This window comes from Saccoglossus kowalevskii, chromosome 4 (assembly GCF_978046115.1).
Source record: "Saccoglossus kowalevskii chromosome 4, keSacKowa6.1, whole genome shotgun sequence".
Lineage (NCBI taxonomy): Eukaryota > Metazoa > Hemichordata > Enteropneusta > Harrimaniidae > Saccoglossus > Saccoglossus kowalevskii.
Genome location: NC_140644.1, coordinates 45,561,674 through 45,581,663, shown reverse-complemented (window position 1 = coordinate 45,581,663; position 19,990 = coordinate 45,561,674). Strand labels below are relative to the sequence as shown.

Below are 19,990 nucleotides of genomic sequence, written 5' to 3'. Positions count from 1 at the left end.
TAAAAAATTATTCAAATAATAATTCTTGTTCATCACATGCCGGATTAGCGAGAATATTACAGTCAAACCTGTGTTAATGGCCACTTGTATATAGCGGCCGCAACCGAACAGTTCCTACGCATTTTATATGTGGCTAATGACCACCCGATTTTAAACTTATTCACACTTAAACCTTTGTATGACTACCACCTTGTTTACATCAGACATGTGAATTGCTAACAGAAAGGTAGCCATGTGTTCAGAGTATCCAATACACAATCTTTAGGGTTAATCAGAGGGGAGGGGTGTACATCACAACTTGGGTTGTGAAGTTGCTAACAAGCAGCCAGTCGGCTGAGATAGCTTCGCTGTTAGCAATGCACATTTCAATTAAAGAACAGAAGATAACATTAGAAAATGAACAAGCAGCCTATCGGCTGAGATAGCTCCGCTGTTAGAAATGCACATTTCAATTAAAGAACTGAAGACATCATCAGAAAATGAACAATATGTATAGTATCAAAGCAATCGGACTTACAGTTTTTAACAAGAAGTCGAAAATATCACTTTCTACCAAAAATGACCAAAATATTCACCAAAATTAGAGAATTGAAGATATCATCACGAAATGAACAAATCTGAGAGAGGTCCACATGTAGTACCTATATATGTAATATCAAAGCAATCGGACTAGTGGTTTTTAACAAGAAGACGAAAATATCACTTTTTACCAAAAATTACAAAAATATTCACCAAAATTAGAGAATTGAAGATATCATCACAAAATGAACAAATCTGAGAGAGGTCCACATGTAGTACCTATATATGTAGTATCAAAGCAATTGGACTTGCGGTTTTTAACAAGAAGTCGAAAATATCACTTTTTACCAAAAATGATAAAAATATTCATCAAAATTAGAGAATTAAAGATATCATTACAAAATGAACAAATCTGAGAGAGGTCCACATGTTGTACCTATATATGTAATATCAAAGCAATTGGACTAGCGGTTTTTAACAAGAAGGCGAAAATATCACTTTTTACCAAAAATGACAAAAATATTCACCAAAATTAGAGAATTAAAGATATCATTACAAAATGAACAAATCTGAGAGAGGTCCACATGTAGTACCTATATATGTATTATCAAAGCAATTGCACTTGCGGTTTTTAACAAGAAGTCGAAAATATCACTTTTTACCAAAAATGACAAAAATATTCACCAAAATTAGAGAATTGAAGATATCAACATGAAATGAACAAATCTAAGAGAGGTCTACCCAAGGTACATATACACCAAGCATCAAAGCATTCAGGCTTGTAGTTTTCAAGAAGAAGTCGAAAAAGTAAAACATTGACACGGACGACGACGGACAATCACTCATATGATAAGCTCCGCTCGACAAAGTCGACAGCGGAGCTAACAATATGTATAGTATCAAAGCAATGGGACTTGCTGTTGTCAACAAGAATTCAAAAATATCACTTTTAACCAAAAATGACAGAAATATTCACCAAAATTAGAGAATTTGAGATTTTGACATGAAATGAACAAATCTGAGAAAGAACCATCCAAGGTACTTGCATATCAAATTTGAAAAAATTCCAACTTGCAGTTTCGAAGAAGAAGTTGAAATTGTAAAGTTGACGACGACGACGGACAATCAGTAATATGAACAGCTCCCGCTGTGTCGACAGCGAAGCTAAAAAGCTACGATGAATATCACCTGAATGTACACTTATTTAAATAATGGACAAAACAAATTAAAACAAGCCATGCATGGCACAGTCCCAGTTAGTTATCAAATTTGAGATATAAAGTTATGTTTATAGTAATATAGCTGGAATATAACCATGTCAGGAATATGATTTTTTTAACATTAAAATGATTGACATTTGTATCTGATCCTCAAACAAGTACTTGTCCATATTGAGAGATATTGCTCTGGAACAGCATTCAAAATCAGCCATTTTGAATACATGTATATATATATATATATATAACATGATGTATAACGAATATATAAAATTTGAATATAATCAGTCAAAGTATTTTAAGAGATATGGCTCTAGAAGCCCAATCATTAAAACAAAATGGCCGCCAGTCAGCTATTTTGAATCCAATCTGAAAATAAAATGACATGCATCAGGAACCTGCAATGTCTAATGTGTGTTATAAGTTTGAACAAAATCCATCCATAAATGCAAGAAATGCTTGATATTCGAGGATTTTTTTAGCACAAAAATAGCACACTTTGAAAACGATCATCAAACCAATATATCCGTATATCTGTGACATGATGTATAATGAATATTAAAAATTTGAACATAATCAGACAAAACAAGTCAGACATATGGGTCTGGAAACCCATTCATTAAAACAAAATGGCCGCCAGACAGCCATTTTGAATCTGATCTGAAAAATAAAGTGACGTGCATCAGGAACCTGTAATGTCTAATGTATGTACCAAGTTTGAACAAAATCCATCCATAAATGCCAGAAATACTTGATATTTAATGATTTTTTAGTACAAAAATGACAACCATTCGGTCATTTTGAATAGGATCGTCAAACTAATATATCTATGACATGATGTATAATGAATATTAAAAAATTTGAACATAATCAGTCAAAGCAATATATTGGAGATATGGCACGAGAACTACATTGATTAAAACAAAATGGCCGCCAGACAGCCATTTTGAATCTGATCTGAAAAATAAAGTGACGTGCATCAGGAACCTGTAATGTCTAATGTATGTACCAAGTTTGAACAAAATCCATCCATAAATGCCAGAAATACTTGATATTTAATGATTTTTTAGTACAAAAATGACAACCATTCGGTCATTTTGAATAGGATCGTCAAACTAATATATCTATGACATGATGTATAATGAATATTAAAAAATTTGAACATAATCAGTCAAAGCAATATATTGGAGATATGGCACGAGAACTACATTGATTAATACAAAATGGCCGCCAGTCGGCCATTTTGAATGTTATCTGAAAAACAAAATTAATTGCATCAAGGTCCCATAATGTCTAATGTATATACCAAGTTTGAGCAAAATCCATCTGTAAACAGCCGGGAAATGGTTGCTTTTTATGATTTTTTAGCACAAAAATGGCCGCCATTCGGCCATCTTGAATCAGATCGTAAAACAAAATGATGTGCATCAAGGTCCTATAATGTCCAACGTATATACAAGGTTTGAACAAAATCCATCTGTAAACAACTGGGAAATGCTCGATTTTGATGATTTTTAGCACAAAAATGGCCGCCATTCGGCCATCTTGAATCAGATCACGCACGCACGGAGGTCAAAACATAAGTCCCCGTTTTCGGACTGCGTCCGAACGGGGACTAAAAAGAAAAAATTTATAGAGTTATGATACCATATATTATTCCATATAGTCGCCGCCATCTTGGCAATTTTCAAGCGCCCTCTATTGGGTCAGATGAGAATGTGAGCAGGATTTATTTGTGCACTGTGACATCAAAGGCTAGGTTAATTAGTGTCCAACTTAGGGGGTTACACAATGTATAATGAAGAGGAAAGTAATCACTTAGAGAGTCATAATTCATCGCGCAATTTTCAAGGGAGTGATGGCTGTCTGCAAATACACTACACTACTCATTTTGCCCAACCTTCCGCTTTTACAAAATAGAATTCCCTCCTATCGACTATCTAACATGTTTGTATTTTCTGTCGTGACAAAGCAAGAGTATTTTTGCACCCCTGTTTTGCTACTTCCGGGAAAGTGGTATATTGACCGCTTACTGCTTAATTTCCGACCGTGCGGTTTTGTCCGACCGGACCATTTTTTTTTAGCTCGCTCATTGAAAACACCATCTGCTCGCCCAAACACTAATCACAGATACATGAGTGGTCGAATTGGTGGTTTTGATAGTAAAGTATGAAAATACTATTATTAAATTTCGAACGACACTTCAAATCTATAGTTGTACGAAGCTTGTGGGTGCTTGTTCTAAATGTAATATTTTTATTTTATTTTAATAAGACAGTTACGTGAAAAAAAGATAGCTAACTCCTTTCGACAGAGCGGAGAAACAAGGTGAATATTAATGATTAATTCCAAAAATAACGATACCAAAATCACGTCGGTCCACATGCGGTTGGTATGGTAACATTTGAAATTCAATTTTCAAAATTAAGTCACGATCAATGTCGTAAATTATTCCCACAAAATAATATTTTCGAATAAAACGGCCACATGCCCTGAAAAAATCGAACAGACATGTATGAATAATTTATTGGGCTTTATAAAAAAAAAACATGTCAAATTTAATTATAGTCATAAATATTTGGTGACCAGTCGATGAACAATTCGAAAACCATGATTCACACGCGAAAGTCCTTCGGTACTGAAAATCATCGACCCTACTCTGGTTTACCTTATTTCAAAACTTGCAAATAAAACTGATTCGCTGTGAACTCTAATATATCTCAGCCTATTTTTTTTTCTTTTGAACTGTGGTCAAATCCCACCAGTTTGTCAAAATATAACGATGTTTTTCATTGAATATTTTTAAAGCCTGTCACAGCACAAAAAGTATGTGAATCGACGCCGGAGATTGGATGGTACGACGACCCTTCAATTAACATAAAATATGCTTGGTTACAACACCATTGATTGGCTGAAAGTCACCTGATCGGAGCGCGACCTGGGTCACAGAACCATATTTGTTCGTATTATCACAGGATAGAAAGAACCACACCTACATTTTCAACCATTTTTAGCGCGGAAATTGCCAGCATCTGTCGAAAAACTCGTGAATGTTATGGATCCAAATAATATAAAGCTAGCGATTTCTAAGAATGGTTATTAATATATTCCCCGATGCTCTTCGAATTTATATATTTTTTTTATTTCAAGGTAAGAAACTGAATGGCAAGTTGAAGTTGCATCGACGTCAAGGCGGCGGTTTAACTGTTGTAGTTTCGCGATGTAAAATAATATATATATAATAATAATACTTGTTTAATTATTTGGGTTTTCAGTCCCCCCAAAAATACGGGACATGATCACCACGAATTACGGTCAATGTTTGTCCTGTCTAGGACCAACGCCCGTTCTAAACTCAGTATAGAGAAACTAACGGGAATCGATATTCCGAACAAATTATTGGGACACGGTCGACAGACATTCCAAACAATCAAAATTATTAAAGAAAGACGAAATTTTTCTAGATATTTACAAACATACTGTCATGACAATCATATGTAAAATTAACAAATACACAAAGAGGTGTAATATTAGCTTTTATTTTAGGCTTTTCTTTCACTCAGTCCATGCATGGAACTGCCATTTAGCTTCCTGGTCCTTCAGCTTGCCTTCTCCTTGAGGAAAACAACAATAATTATACAAGTCTTAAACACATTACGAAGACTCAACAATCAGGAAAGAAACACCAGACAATCATGTTGTACTTGTGTTGAAACACATTTTGTATTTTACGTCAGAATATTGTTTAAAATAAAATATTTAATCCCAGCCAAATCGAGGTCAAAGTGTCAGATTGCGTGCATATAATTACAAATAGTTAAAATAAAAAGTATTTGAACTTTTGTTGCCTGTTCAACATCTATGAAAACCAGAAAGACAATAATAAGACAATGTGAACCTCGGAAATTTGTTGATAGTCCGAATCTTAAATGCGAGCAATATTTCCGGGTTTGCGCGTTCGAAAATAAAGCGGAAATTGTCTGGTCGAATTCGACTAGCGATCGCAAAAGCGAGCGAAAAAAAAAAGCGATTGGAAAGCGGGAGCTAGCAGGAGGTTGGGCGAAATGAGTACTGTACTATGGATGCTCAAATGAGCTAAAAAAACATGAGAAACGACAACGCTCTTCAAAAATATAAACCACACACTGCAGTACTCAATGAATTCACTATGGCTGTCCCTCAATTGAACCTAGCCTAAAACGTCACAGAAATGCCCAGATGTAGTATGTTAGTATGTTAATTCTTAGCTATTGTTCGTTGTTTCTTATCTCCATGAACGGCGTCCATGGGCTAATTCAGGACATGTTGAAAAGTCACCCACAACCACAAGAATAATGAGAAAAAATTAACATGGATACAAAGCTGTTGGAAATGGTTATTAAGATCTATACAGCCCACAATTTTTGCCACCTTGACCTACACTTTAAAGACCACCCATGGTCTATAAAGGACAGTTTGGCTCAGAGCACCCGTGCAGAGTGGCCACCTGCTCATAGCGACCACCTTAGTACAGTCCCTTCGCAATTTACACGTTAAAGACACTGGATATAGCGACCACCTGTCCAACGCGACCAGCGACCACCCTATTGTAGACCTATTCACACTTTAACCTTTGTATAACGACCACCAACATTTCCATCAGACTGTCTCAGCAAAAAGACAATAGCTACTTGCGAATCGCTAACAGGAAAGTGGCCATATGTTACGTTCAGATTACCGAGTACGCAATTTTTAGACAGGGGTGACCATCGCAACTTGGTTTGTGAAGTTGCGAAAAAGTAAAAAAAAAATTGAATATCATCTGAATGTAACGTCTGGAGACTGGAAAGATTTTAACAACAAATTAAAACAGTTTCATTCAAAGTTTGAAATGAAAAACAAGCTTGTTTCCGATCGGTACTACCCCCGGTATACTATCGATCCCCAGCCGGCCGGCGGCACTTCTGTGGACTGTCTCGCACATGAAGAGCAAATTCCCCCCGTCTCGAAAACAAGAAAAATGAACCAGTTTTATTAAATGGGGGATGTTTTATTTACCTTGTCGACATGAAATATCCAAACAAAATAATAAAACATTCGTTTATGTAGTTTTCATCGCGGGAATGCAAAATCCGACCTATTTTGGCCGCCATGTTTGTTGTTGATCGGTATAAATTATGCTAATGAGCTAGCGCATGGGCAAAACGTATTGTTACTGAGGGGTCATCTCGGGGTTATTCTCAACGAAAGATGTTTTCTATTTTGATCCTCTTTTTTTTTTTTTTTTATAAACGGTAATATCAATAATTCGCAATCGAAAAAATTCGTTTGGGCAGTTTTGACACGTCGATGCTTGCAACAAATAACTGTAAAATTGCGTGTACGATCACCGTGTTTCATTTCCGGTTCGTTTGACTTTCTGATTCAACACCGAGAGTTGGAGCAATCGTTATGAGTTGGTAAATTTTGTTTATTACCAATGCTTCTTCATTTTTAATGCTTGTTTGATTTTTCAAACACGGCAACTTTGCCTGTGCATTTTGTCACAGTGTACAATCGACAATACTAACGATGGGACTGATTACCGTCTGCGATGGAATATGTGTAAGAGACTGGGGAATAAGACTGCGTGGCGAGAGTGTGAAAGTCCGAGCTGAAACGCCAATGCGGCCGATCGTTGACAATCATTCTTATGCATTAAATACACCAATGAATCCATGGGCAGAATCACTTGGTTTCAGTGAATTTACATGATATAATTTGTAGTAAAAAAGTAAATACCTATTCATTGTAGGTTTGTTTTTATGTTATGCTTATGATCTCCCTTAAAATTCCGGCCCTAATTAATATTCATGATTAAATGAATAAATTAGGCCACCTCCATATAAAGACCACCTGTCTATAAAGGACAGTTTGGCTCAGTCCACTGACTGTCCTTTATAGACAGGTTTGACTGTATTATAAATATTTATATATATACCAGAATTTACAGTGTAAACATAAGTGGGGTCAGTCGAGTCAAGATTTTGTGCACATGGGAGTAAAAAGCCATACATTAATTGTACATATTTTAGTTAAACTAAGCAACTTACCATATTTACAGATGTTGGCATATTAAGACTAGATCCCAAATTTCCAGCAGCATTCAAACTACTTGTCGTCAATGTTGTTCCCGCTGGGGAAAATGTGGTAGACAAAGGAGTCATAGTGGAATGACTTGATTCAGTAGAGAAATTATGAAAAGATGTACTCCCGCTTGAACTCATACTTGAAACCTATAAAGCAAACAAAACAACATTTGGGATGCATGACAGTAAAAAAAAAACATGATGAATATGATTTCATTGACAATGCAAAATTTTTTTTGCTCATCCAGCCACTGGCAAAAACATGACCTCTTGACCTATCATTATTTATTTGTTTTCTTTCTCTGTCCCACAAACATACTGATAAAACCAAGCACACAATTTGCACGCATATTGAGTACAGCTGTCTATCTAATACATGTAATGAAATTGCAAGATTTTGTTAGCAAGTTGACAATAGAAGGAAATACATTTCAAGATACTGAGTATAGCTACTTTAAGCAGTTACAGATTTTCATTAGATAGCACAATTATGCTATTTTCTAAAATTCGTCTCCAGTTCCACAGCATTACTCTACTGATTCCATTAAGTTTTAATTGGAAAATAATTAGTTAAATTATTATTTTTTACCACAAAGCGGGTCTTGAAAACTGGAATCGGAGGGCAATGCGTGTTCGAGAGTACAGAGTATCGCAATAAATTAAATAAAATATTAAAAGTTCCATATAAGTTATTATTGTTCAACTATAAAAATTCAAAACCAGAACATAAATTACTATTTCAACAGTTCAACAAGACTGAACAAACAACCAGCCAAGTAATACTGGTTATTTTATGGTTATACTCATTACAAAATGTGGGCTTTAAAAATATTACTACTGAAGTGTAAATGCATCAATAATCACCCCCCCCCCCCCCAAATAATCTAAACAGATTATTTTTTTTTGTGTGTACAATATTTATATTTTGGTTGTCAAACGAGAAGAGTAACACATTAATCATGCAAGTGTCACAAATCGTGTTCTAAATAACATAAAGCAGAAAAACATGTGCACTTCAGTGTAGTAGAAGCAATCACAACATGTGACATACAACTATAGATGTTTAAAGCATTACAAAAATACAACAAAGTTAAAAATCTGCACAGTAAATTGTATGGTCAGACTTATTACATACAGATTTAAACATATTTTGACTGCCAAACTTAAGTGAGACAGTATGAAAATCTGGATGACAGGAGTGACAATGACTTTTAGTTCTTGTTCTTTCAAAGCATACATAACAAACAATAACATTTTATGCTATCTCTTTGTCTCACTTGTACAAATTGTTCATGGTAAAAACCATGCCATTTTTAGCACACAGTGGGTAAAAAACCTTTTAAAACATTCTGCGATAATGTGATCATTAAACATTACATAAGCACACAGCGAAACTTCAAGTCAATTTCAAGCAATATTTTCTGATAAACAAAAACACCATTTTATATGCATCACAAAGAGCAGCAATATATTATTTTAAAAATCAATAAACCACATCAAATTGAGTTTATCTGTCAATTTATGCAAGATGAACTGAATAAATAATAACCTCAATGTACAAGTAATGATAATATAAACAAGAAACTTACCTTTGCCAGTGCAGCCTGAGTTTGTGATACACTTAGACCAGGGTGATTGCCTAAGCCACTGGCAGCATTTTGTTGTGAAATTGCATTTACTAAGTTTCCTGTCAGTGCAGCAGAATTGGTAGCAGTAGTCCAGGTCATTGTAGTATTAGGAGAAATTGAAAAAGGTCCATTCATCACAGGTTTATTGGTTTGTCCAGCAGCACCACTGCCCTGCAGCAGATGTGATGAACTTGATGTGTTCAAAGAGTTTGTCATTGCTATAGTACTTGTTATATTTGCTATACTTGTAATTGTATCATTGTTTATACTTATAGCAGTAGAATTGGGTGTCTGTCCTCCAACACTTGAATTTCCAACTGTATTTGGAGGAGACTGTAGACTGTTTGACATGGGACTTTGCACATTTCTGTTACCCATGTTTGGGCTAAGCTGAATTTGAGTTTGATTTTGCTGTTTTGGGCTTGCAATATTATTTGAGGCCGATTGAGCATTTGTAGAAGTCCTGGGCGGTGAGGATAAAAGCTGTGAAAGTTGTTGGTTCTTTTGAATTGTCTCAGACTGGCGATCAACAACTGTCACCGTGCCACTGGAGTTGGTAGCATTGCTACTTGTACCATTGCTCATGTTTTCCGAACCACCACCAACCATCAGCTCGTCGGGCAATTCGCCCTCCAAGTCTTGTAATAACGTCCCGAAGAACTCTGAAAATAATACATACAAACGTAAATTAATAATAATCGACAAAATATAATTTTTGATTAAAACCATGTTTTCAAGAGTTGTAAATTTATTTAATATTACTACATTGTAGAAATGTCCTTGGCAAGAAAAATACCGTAGACGCTATGTACGCATCTTTGTCGACGTGCGATGACCTAGTTCGACGCAGTTTATTATTTTATTTTACAATTTCGCCATTGCCATCAGCAAATTTAAGCACAATAATTTAACGGAAAATTAAATATAATAATTATTAAAATATACATACCCGAATTATCGTTGGGAGTAGTTGCAGGAGAGGAAAGCTTCTGCCGTTTATTCGGCGGCCCGTCGACTAACTGATCTGCCATGTTGAAGACACACACGCCCGGCAAGTACGTTGTGAACTTGTTGATTAGAAATTGCTACGAAGGTTCCCGAAAAATCCAATAAACCATCCTAAACATAATAAAAGTCCTGATAACAAAAATCAACTATCTGCAGGCAGCTACACCATCTTCTCAGCCTCTCGATCGGACGACTGTTCACCGCAATTGCTCGCACAATACAATATTACAATAACTAATAGACCTACACTGTCGACGAAATTACATGATATTTTGTCCCAAATTCGCCGAGTGACGCTTCAATCTTCATTCAGAATACAAATGGGTCCTTCTGTGGCAACTGTAGTCGATCTGATCGGAAAACAATGAAAGAAGATGAAGAGAAAAAACGATTTTTTTCTCAGTGAAAATGGCCAAAATGGCGGCTGTTTGGTGAAAAACTTTTTCTACGCTTGTCAGAAAACCAACAAGAAAAGCCACCGAAAAAAAACGAGACCGAAAATTAATTTATTCATACTTTTCCTCATTAACATACAGTCACGTGGTAGCCACGATGCCCATTCATTGGCTATTGTTCTATTTACTCGCGTGAAAACTACCTGTCATTACGTGTCGTCGCTGTTCGGAAAAATTCGGTCATACTCGGCTATAAATAAATGCAGGAATGCTGGGTAATATTTTTTAAATACCCAATAGCCCTAGCGGCGGACATGAATCAGCTGACCTCTCACGCTAATTTCTTGTTGGCGTCCATGATGAGAAATTCAGTTTTTCTCGAAATTGGTTATATATCAAATATTATTCCATGACTTACATTCTTGAATAGCTTTATTTAACCTTGCTCTTCCCTTTTAGGTATACTACGGTGTTTGTATTTTTGTTATACCGACTGTAATGGATTTTATTATTTTGGGGGTTTTCCTCTCAAAAATCAATATAAACACCTGAAAATGCACATTTTCCTAATAACTATAATTGTTACTATCAACAGCAAGTATAAGTCATCCCAGTAGCTCGCTATATTTTTCTGGCAACTCGGAATCGCGACTTCTTATTCAAGGTCATGAGTCAGTTCATAAGTAGGTCAAAACTATTCTTAGCATCGTTATGTAATGACACAATGTGCTGAGGGGACAAGTGCATTTTGCAGAGTTGCCTGTGGCGGTCACAAAATTAAGTCACATAGGTGACAAGCGTATGACAATCAGGATGACCGGAAAAAATATAATTACATGGTCAGACGGAATTACGAAGGTACATGGTGCAGATTAATTCCGAAAGTTGGCAGTTAGTTTTAATATCGGCATGTAATCTTTGATGGCGTTTACACTGCTTCGCATGTAATTTTAAACAACCTATTTTACGAGTACAGTTTTTTGTGATGATACTGTTGCCATGGTAAGAATTTGCAACTGTAAACAAGTTCTTTTGTTTGACTCCAGTGAATGGTAACATGGAAGAGGGAGGTTGTGGTCAACTTGTGGGGATGGCGAAGAGCGATGTCTTACTGCAATCGTGGTGCAATGTATTAGGCAATCATTTGTCTAACTTCATCGAGCTGATGATACCCAGTACTATAACTGCATGGCGTTCATCATTCTCTCTAAGCTGTGTACAGTCGTATTCGCTTTCGCTCCAACTTGGCTGATTGTTATACAAATCTATCATTGTTGTTCTCTAGGCCCTACTACACTAGCCTGGTGATCCTCACCAAAACAAATGTATTGATATGCTAGAACAAATGTACGCATCCGTTAGCAATTTCCCAACTAATACAAAACACTTTTTTTTGACGGTCACGATCATGGATGGTAGTTTTCTTGTCCTTTTTTCTAAGTTTCTTGTTACACATTTTTTTTAATTTTCTGAAATACACGGTTTGACTTTGTAGTTACGTAAATATTGTATAACTATTGGCATGCCACTTTGAGTCAACACGAGTAAGTGTTATAGTGATTTTTGATTTACGGGTAAGTAAAACGAAATTACATTATCGGATGTGACTGATAAGTTTTACCATGGAGGTAATAAGAACCATGGAACCTTAGCACCCCGTTGGGAGGCCAGTCACACTGATTCGCCCCGCCAAATGCCAAGGAAAACTGAAACACATATATACATATTTACATGAAATATTGTCCACCTATGCGAATCTGTTAGTGCAATGTTTTACGACCGTATGCCTTTACTGACGTCAGCCAAATTTTTTATGTGGGAAATTGGCACTCAAGGCTTACAGGTACTGCATCTTGCCCAAGGGTGACCTGGAGGTAGTTGTGGCGAAGGGTAATCCATTCTCCCAAGTCCAAAGACTCCACAACCGGATGTAGTTTAACATCTTACCATGTATATATTTGTCCTGAGCATGGACGTACTACGTCCATGTCCTGAATAAGTGTTATAGTAGAAACACGTGGAGTCGATGAATCTGGAAACAGGCAGATTAGGTCATATAAGGTCAAGTTTATTATTTGATCGGATTAAATAATTAATTACTAAATGTACGAAAGTGTGTTTGAAGTAAACAATACAAATAATGCTATATAGTTTGTATAAAGTATACACATAAACAAACTGGTCTATGGCTGCAATGATAAGAATACATGGTGTACGTACTACACCGTCGAATTTCCCGCGGTTTTGAGAAGGGCAATGGTATTTAGCCACGACTCGCCGTGCACTCTTGCCCGGATTCTCTCGCGTAATTCTATTTGACAATGACAGAGAAAACACACACTATAATATATATATATATATATATATATGTGATTCGCAGTTCCATATTGTGGTGAATAAAACGTAAGGTGTGTTTTGTGATGACAACCATTGAATACCAAACCAGCCTTGATTACACTAGCGCGTCATAGCAACGCGATGTCTATGATAGTGGCGGTGAATCATATACAGGAATCATGAAGTTCGTATCATCGTTAAGATAACTTTATATTCAGTACAATATATAGATATAACATGAATATTGATTAGCACTGACAGTTGACGTACACCAATATGCCCCAAGAAAGAACAGCCAATAAGATTCAGTGTAACAAATTGATTATTGTGCGGCCATAGGTCCACGTGACTTCCGAACAATTCCATGAAAATTTCGGAGCCATATCATGAATGGAAGACGCTTAAAAGAGTTTTAAAAATTATCAACAAGCGTTGTTATGATGACTAAATATGCATATTTGCGCGCATTTTAAATAATTAATATTTCACACTGCCAAGTATGAAATAGTTTTATAAAATCATTTGACTCTTGCCGAACATGAGAGATTTCATGATCATTTCAAAAAATAATGCAACTTCACTATTCATTTATTGATATGCAAATTAGTATGTTTTATAATTTTTAACTTCAAAATGGTCAACCAAATGAGTACTACACAGCAGATCTCATCTCATTTTTTTTCCAGAGATTGTACATGTAATACATATAAACATTCTAGAGATTTTACTTTCTGTACGAAAAACAATATTTTCTTGTGAGAAATGGAAAATAACAATTTAAAAGAATATCCAAAATCTGTTACATTTCTTTTTCTGTTATGTGACTAATACCACGTGACTAATGTAACATTAATTTTTTGATTATGAGCTTTCATGCAAGTAAAATATTATTAGTATATTTCATCCGCTCGGTTATAACATAGTGCCAGTGTTAAGGCTGTGGTTACACATACCAGGAAGGTGCGAGGCTATTGTAACATTGACATTTAGTTGGTCGCCAAGCCTATATACATTTTTATTGTTGTGTATGAATGAAGTCACCAATCGTCACAATTTACAGTGCTCATTCACCAATAATCACGAATTGATGCCATACACTAATCACCAAGAATTGACGCCATACACCAATCACCAAAAATTGATGTCATTCACCAATCACCAAAAATTGATGTCATTCACCAATCACCAGGAATTGATGTCACACACCAACCACCAAGAATTGATGTCATTCACCAATCACCAGGAATTGATGTCATACACCAATCACCAGGAATTGATGTCATACACCAACCACCAGGAATTGATGCCATACACCTACCACCAGGAAGTGATGTCATTCACCAATCACCAAGAACTGATGTCATACACCAATCACCAGGAAGTGATGTCATTCACCAATCACCAAGAACTGATGTCATACACCAATCACCAGGAAGTGATGTCATTCACCAACCACCAGGAATTGATGCCATACACCTATCACCAGGAAGTGATGTCATTCACCAATCACCAAGAACTGATGTCATACACCAATCGCCAGGAATTGATGTCATACACCAACCATCAGGAATTGACGTCATACACCGACCACGAGAAATTGATGTCATTTACCAATCACCAAGAATTGACGCCATACACTAATCACCAAGAATTGATGTCATTCACCAATCACCAGGAATAGATGTCATTCACCAATCACCAAGAATTGATGTCATTCACCAACCACCAGGAATTGATGTCATACACCAATCACCAGGAATTGATGCCATATACAAATCACCAAGAATTGATGTCATTCACCAATCACTAGGAAAATATGTCATTAACCAATCACCAAGAACTGATGTCATACACCAATCGCCAGGAATTGATGTCATACACCAACCATCAGGAATTGACGTCATACACCGACCACGAGAAATTGATGTCATTTACCAATCACCAAGAATTGACGCCATACACTAATCACCAAGAATTGATGTCATTCACCAATCACCAGGAATAGATGTCATTCACCAATCACCAAGAATTGATGTCATTCACCAACCACCAGGAATAGATGTCATTCACCAATCACCAAGAATTGACGCCATACACTAATCACCAAGAATTGATGTCATTCACCAATCACTAGGAATAGATGTCATTCACCAATCACCAAGAATTGATGTCATTCACATTCACATTCACCAGGAACTGATGTCATACACCAATCACCAGGAATTGACGTCATACACCAACCACGAGAAATTGATGTCATTTACCAATCAACAAGAGTTGATGTCATTCACCAATCACCAGGAATTGATGCCATACACCAATCACCAATAATTGATGTCATTTACCAATCACCAAGAATTGATGTCATTCACCAATCACCAGGATTTGATGTCATACACCAACCACCAGGAATTGATGCCATACACCTACCACCAGGAATTGATGTCATTCACCAATCACCAGGAATTGATGCCATACACCAATGACCAGGAATTGATGTCATTCACCAATCACCATGAATTGATGCCATACACCTATCACCAGGAATTGATATCATTCACCAATCACCAGGAATTGATGTCATACACCAACCATCAGGAATTGATGTCATACACCGACCACGAGAAACCGATGTCATTTAACAATCACCAAGAATTGACGCCATACACTAATCACCAAGAATTGATGTCATTCACCAATCACCAGGAATTGATGTCATTTACCAATCACCAAGAATTGACGCCTTACACTAATCACCAAGAATTGATGTCATTCACCAATCACCAGGAATAGATGTCATTCACCAATCACCAAGAATTGATGTCATTCACCAACCACCAGGAATTGATGTCATACACCAATCACCAGGAATTGACGTCATACACCAACCACGAGAAATTGATGTCATTTACCAATCAACAAGAGTTGATGTCATTCACCAATCACCAGGAATTGATGCCATACACCAATCACGAGAAATTGATGTCATTCACCAATCACCAAGAATTGATGACATAGACCAACCACGAGAAATTGATGTAATTCACCAATCACCAAGAATTGATGTCATTCACCAATCACAAATAATTGATGTTATTCACCAATCACCAAGAATTGACGCCATACACTAATCACCAGGAATTGATGTCATACACCAACCACGAGAAATTGATGTCATTCACCAATCACAAAGAAATGATGTCATTCACCAATCACCAGGAATTGATGTCATACACCAATCACCAGGAATTGATGTCATACCCCATCACAAAAAATTGATGTCAATCATCAATCACCAAGAATTGATGTCATACACCAACCACGAGAAATTGATGTCATTTACCAATCAACAAGAGTTGATGTCATTCACCAATCACCAGGAATTGATGCCATACACCAATCACAAATAATTGATTTCATTCACCAATCACCAGGAATTGATGTCATACACCAACCACGAGAAATTGACGTCATTCACCAATCACCAAGAATTGATGTCATTCACCAATCACCAGGAATTGATGACATACACCAACCACGAGAAATTGATGTCATTCACCAATCACCAAGAATTGATGACATAGACCAACCACGAGAAATTGATGTAATTCACCAATCACCAAGAATTGATGTCATTCACCAACACCAGGAATTGATGTCATACACCAACCACGAGAAATTGACGTCATTCACCAATCACCAAGAATTGATGTCATTCACCAATCACCAGGAATTGATGTCATACACCAACCACGAGAAATTGATGTCATTCACCAATCACAAAGAAATGATGTCATTCACCAATCACCAGGAATTGATGTCATACACCAATCACCAGGAATTGATGTCATACCCCATCACAAAAAATTGATGTCAATCATCAATCACCAAGAATTGATGTCATACACCAACCACGAGAAATTGATGTCATTCACCAATCACCAAGAAATGATGTCATTCACCAATCACCAGGAATTGATGTCATACACCAACCACGAGAAATTGACGTCATTCACCAATCACCAAGAATTGATGTCATTCACCAATCACCAGGAATTGATGTCATTCACCAATCACCAAGAAATGATGTCATTCACCAACACCAGGAATTGATGTCATACACCAACCACGAGAAATTGACGTCATTCACCAATCACCAAGAATTGATGTCATTCACCAATCACCAGGAATTGATGTCATTCACCAATCACCAAGAAATGATGTCATTCACCAACACCAGGAATTGATGTCATACACCAATCACCAAGAATTGATTTCATTCACCAATCACCAAGAATTGATGTCATACACCAATCGCCAGGAATTGATGTCATACACCAACCATCAGGAATTGACGTCATACACCAACCACGAGAAATTGATGTCATTTACCAATCACCAAGAATTGACGCCATACACTAATCACCAAGAATTGATGTCATTCACCAATCACCAGGAATAGATGTCATTCACCAATCACCAAGAATTGATGTCATTCACCAATCACCAAGAATTGATGCCATACACCAATCACCAATAATTGATGTCATTCACCAATCACTAGGAAAATATGTCATTAACCAATCACCAGGACTTGATGTCATTCACCAATCACCAGGAATTGATGCCATACACCTACCACCAGGAATTGATGTCATTCACTAATCACCAGGAATTGATGCCATACACCAATCACCAGGAATTGATGTCATTCACCAATCACCATGAATTGATGCCATACACCTATCACCAGGAATTGAAGTCATTCACCAATCACCAGGAATTGATGTCATACACCAACCATCAGGAATTGATGTCATACACCGACCACGAGAAACTGATGTCATTTAACAATCACCAAGAATTGACGCCATACACTAATCACCAAGAATTGATGTCATTTACCAATCACCAGGAATTGATGTCATTTACCAATCACCAAGAATTGACGCCTTACACTAATCACCAAGAATTGATGTCATTCACCAATCACCAGGAATAGATGTCATTCACCAATCACCAAGAATTGATGTCATTCACCAACCACCAGGAATTGATGTCATACACCAATCACCAGGAATTGACGTCATACACCAACCACGAGAAATTGATGTCATTTACCAATCAACAAGAGTTGATGTCATTCACCAATCAACAGGAATTGATGCCATACACCAATCACCAATAAATGATTTCATTCACCAATCACCAGGAATTGATGTCATACACCAACCACGAGAAATTGACGTCATTCACCAATCACCAAGAATTGATATCATTCACCAATCACCAGGAATTGATGACATACACCAACCACGAGAAATTGATGCCATTCACCAATCACCAAGAATTGATGACATAGACCAACCACGAGAAATTGATGTAATTCACCAATCGCCAAGAATTGATGTCATTCACCAATCACAAATAATTGATGTTATTCACCAATCACCAAGAATTGACGCCATACACTAATCACCAGGAAGTGATGTCATACACCAACCACGAGAAATTGATGTCATTCACCAATCACAAAGAAATGATGTCATTCACCAATCACCAGGAATTGATGTCATACACCAATCACCAGGAATTGATGTCATACCGCATCACAAAAAATTGATGTCAATCATCAATCACCAAGAATTGATGTCATACACCAACCACGAGAAATTGATGTCATTCGCCAATCACCAAGAATTGATGACATAGACCAACCACGAGAAATTGATGTAATTCACCAATCACCAAGAATTGATGTCATTCATCAATCACAAATAATTGATGTCATTCACCAATCACCAACAATTGACGCCATACACTAATCACCAGGAATTGATGTCATTCACCAATCACCAGGAATTGATGTCATTCACCAATCACCAAGAAATGATGTCATTCACCAACACCAGGAATTGATGTCATACACCAATCACCAAGAATTGATTTCATTCACCAATCACCAAGAATTGATGCCATACACCAATCACCAGGAATTGATGTCATTCACCAATCACCATGAATTGATGCCATACACCTCTTACCAGGAATTGATGTCATTCACCAATCACCAGGAATTGATGTCATACACCTACCACCAGGAATTGATGTCATTCACCAATCACCAGGAATTGATGCCATACACCTACCACCAGGAATTGATGTCATTCACCAATCACCAGGAATTGATGCCATACACCAATCACCAGGAATTGCTGTCATTCACCAATCACCATGAATTGATGCCATACACCTCTTACCAGGAATTGATGTCATTCACCAATCACCAGGAATTGATGTCATACACCAACCATCAGGAATTGATGTCATACACCGACCACGAGAAATTGATGTCATTTAACAATCACCAAGAATTGACGCCATACACTAATCACCAAGAATTGATGTCATTCACCAATCACCAGGAATTGATGTCATTTACCAATCACCAATAATTGACGCCATACACTAATCACCAAGAATTGATGTCATTCACCAATCACCAGGAATAGATGTCATTCACCAATCACCAAGAATTGATGTCATTCACCAACCACCAGGAATTGATGTCATACACCAATCACCAGGAATTGATGCCATATACAAATCACCAAGAATTGATGTCATTCACCAATCACTAGGAAAATATGTCATTAACCAATCACCAGGAATTGATGTCATACACCAACCACCAGGAATTGATGCCATACACCGACCACGAGAAATTGATGTCATTTAACAATCACCAAGAATTGACGCCATACACTAATCACCAAGAA

The 19,990-nt window shown here is 36.8% G+C and overlaps 1 protein-coding gene across 2 annotated transcripts in view; it reads right to left on the bottom strand.

The window, feature by feature from the left end:
• The window catches only part of LOC100366719 (CREB-binding protein-like), a 62,476-nt gene extending 51,509 nt beyond the window's left edge, over positions 1-10,967 (bottom strand). For both annotated transcript variants that reach the window (XM_085498180.1, XM_085498181.1), the window contains exons 1-3: positions 10,421-10,967; positions 9,433-10,133; positions 7,808-7,990 (exon numbers count right to left, since the gene is read on the bottom strand). In XM_085498180.1, coding sequence (XP_085354306.1) covers positions 7,808-7,990; positions 9,433-10,133; positions 10,421-10,502 — 966 coding nt within the window. In that variant the 5' untranslated portion in view covers positions 10,503-10,967. The remainder of the gene's footprint in view (positions 1-7,807; positions 7,991-9,432; positions 10,134-10,420) is intronic.
• Between the last annotated feature and the right edge of the window lie 9,023 nt (positions 10,968-19,990).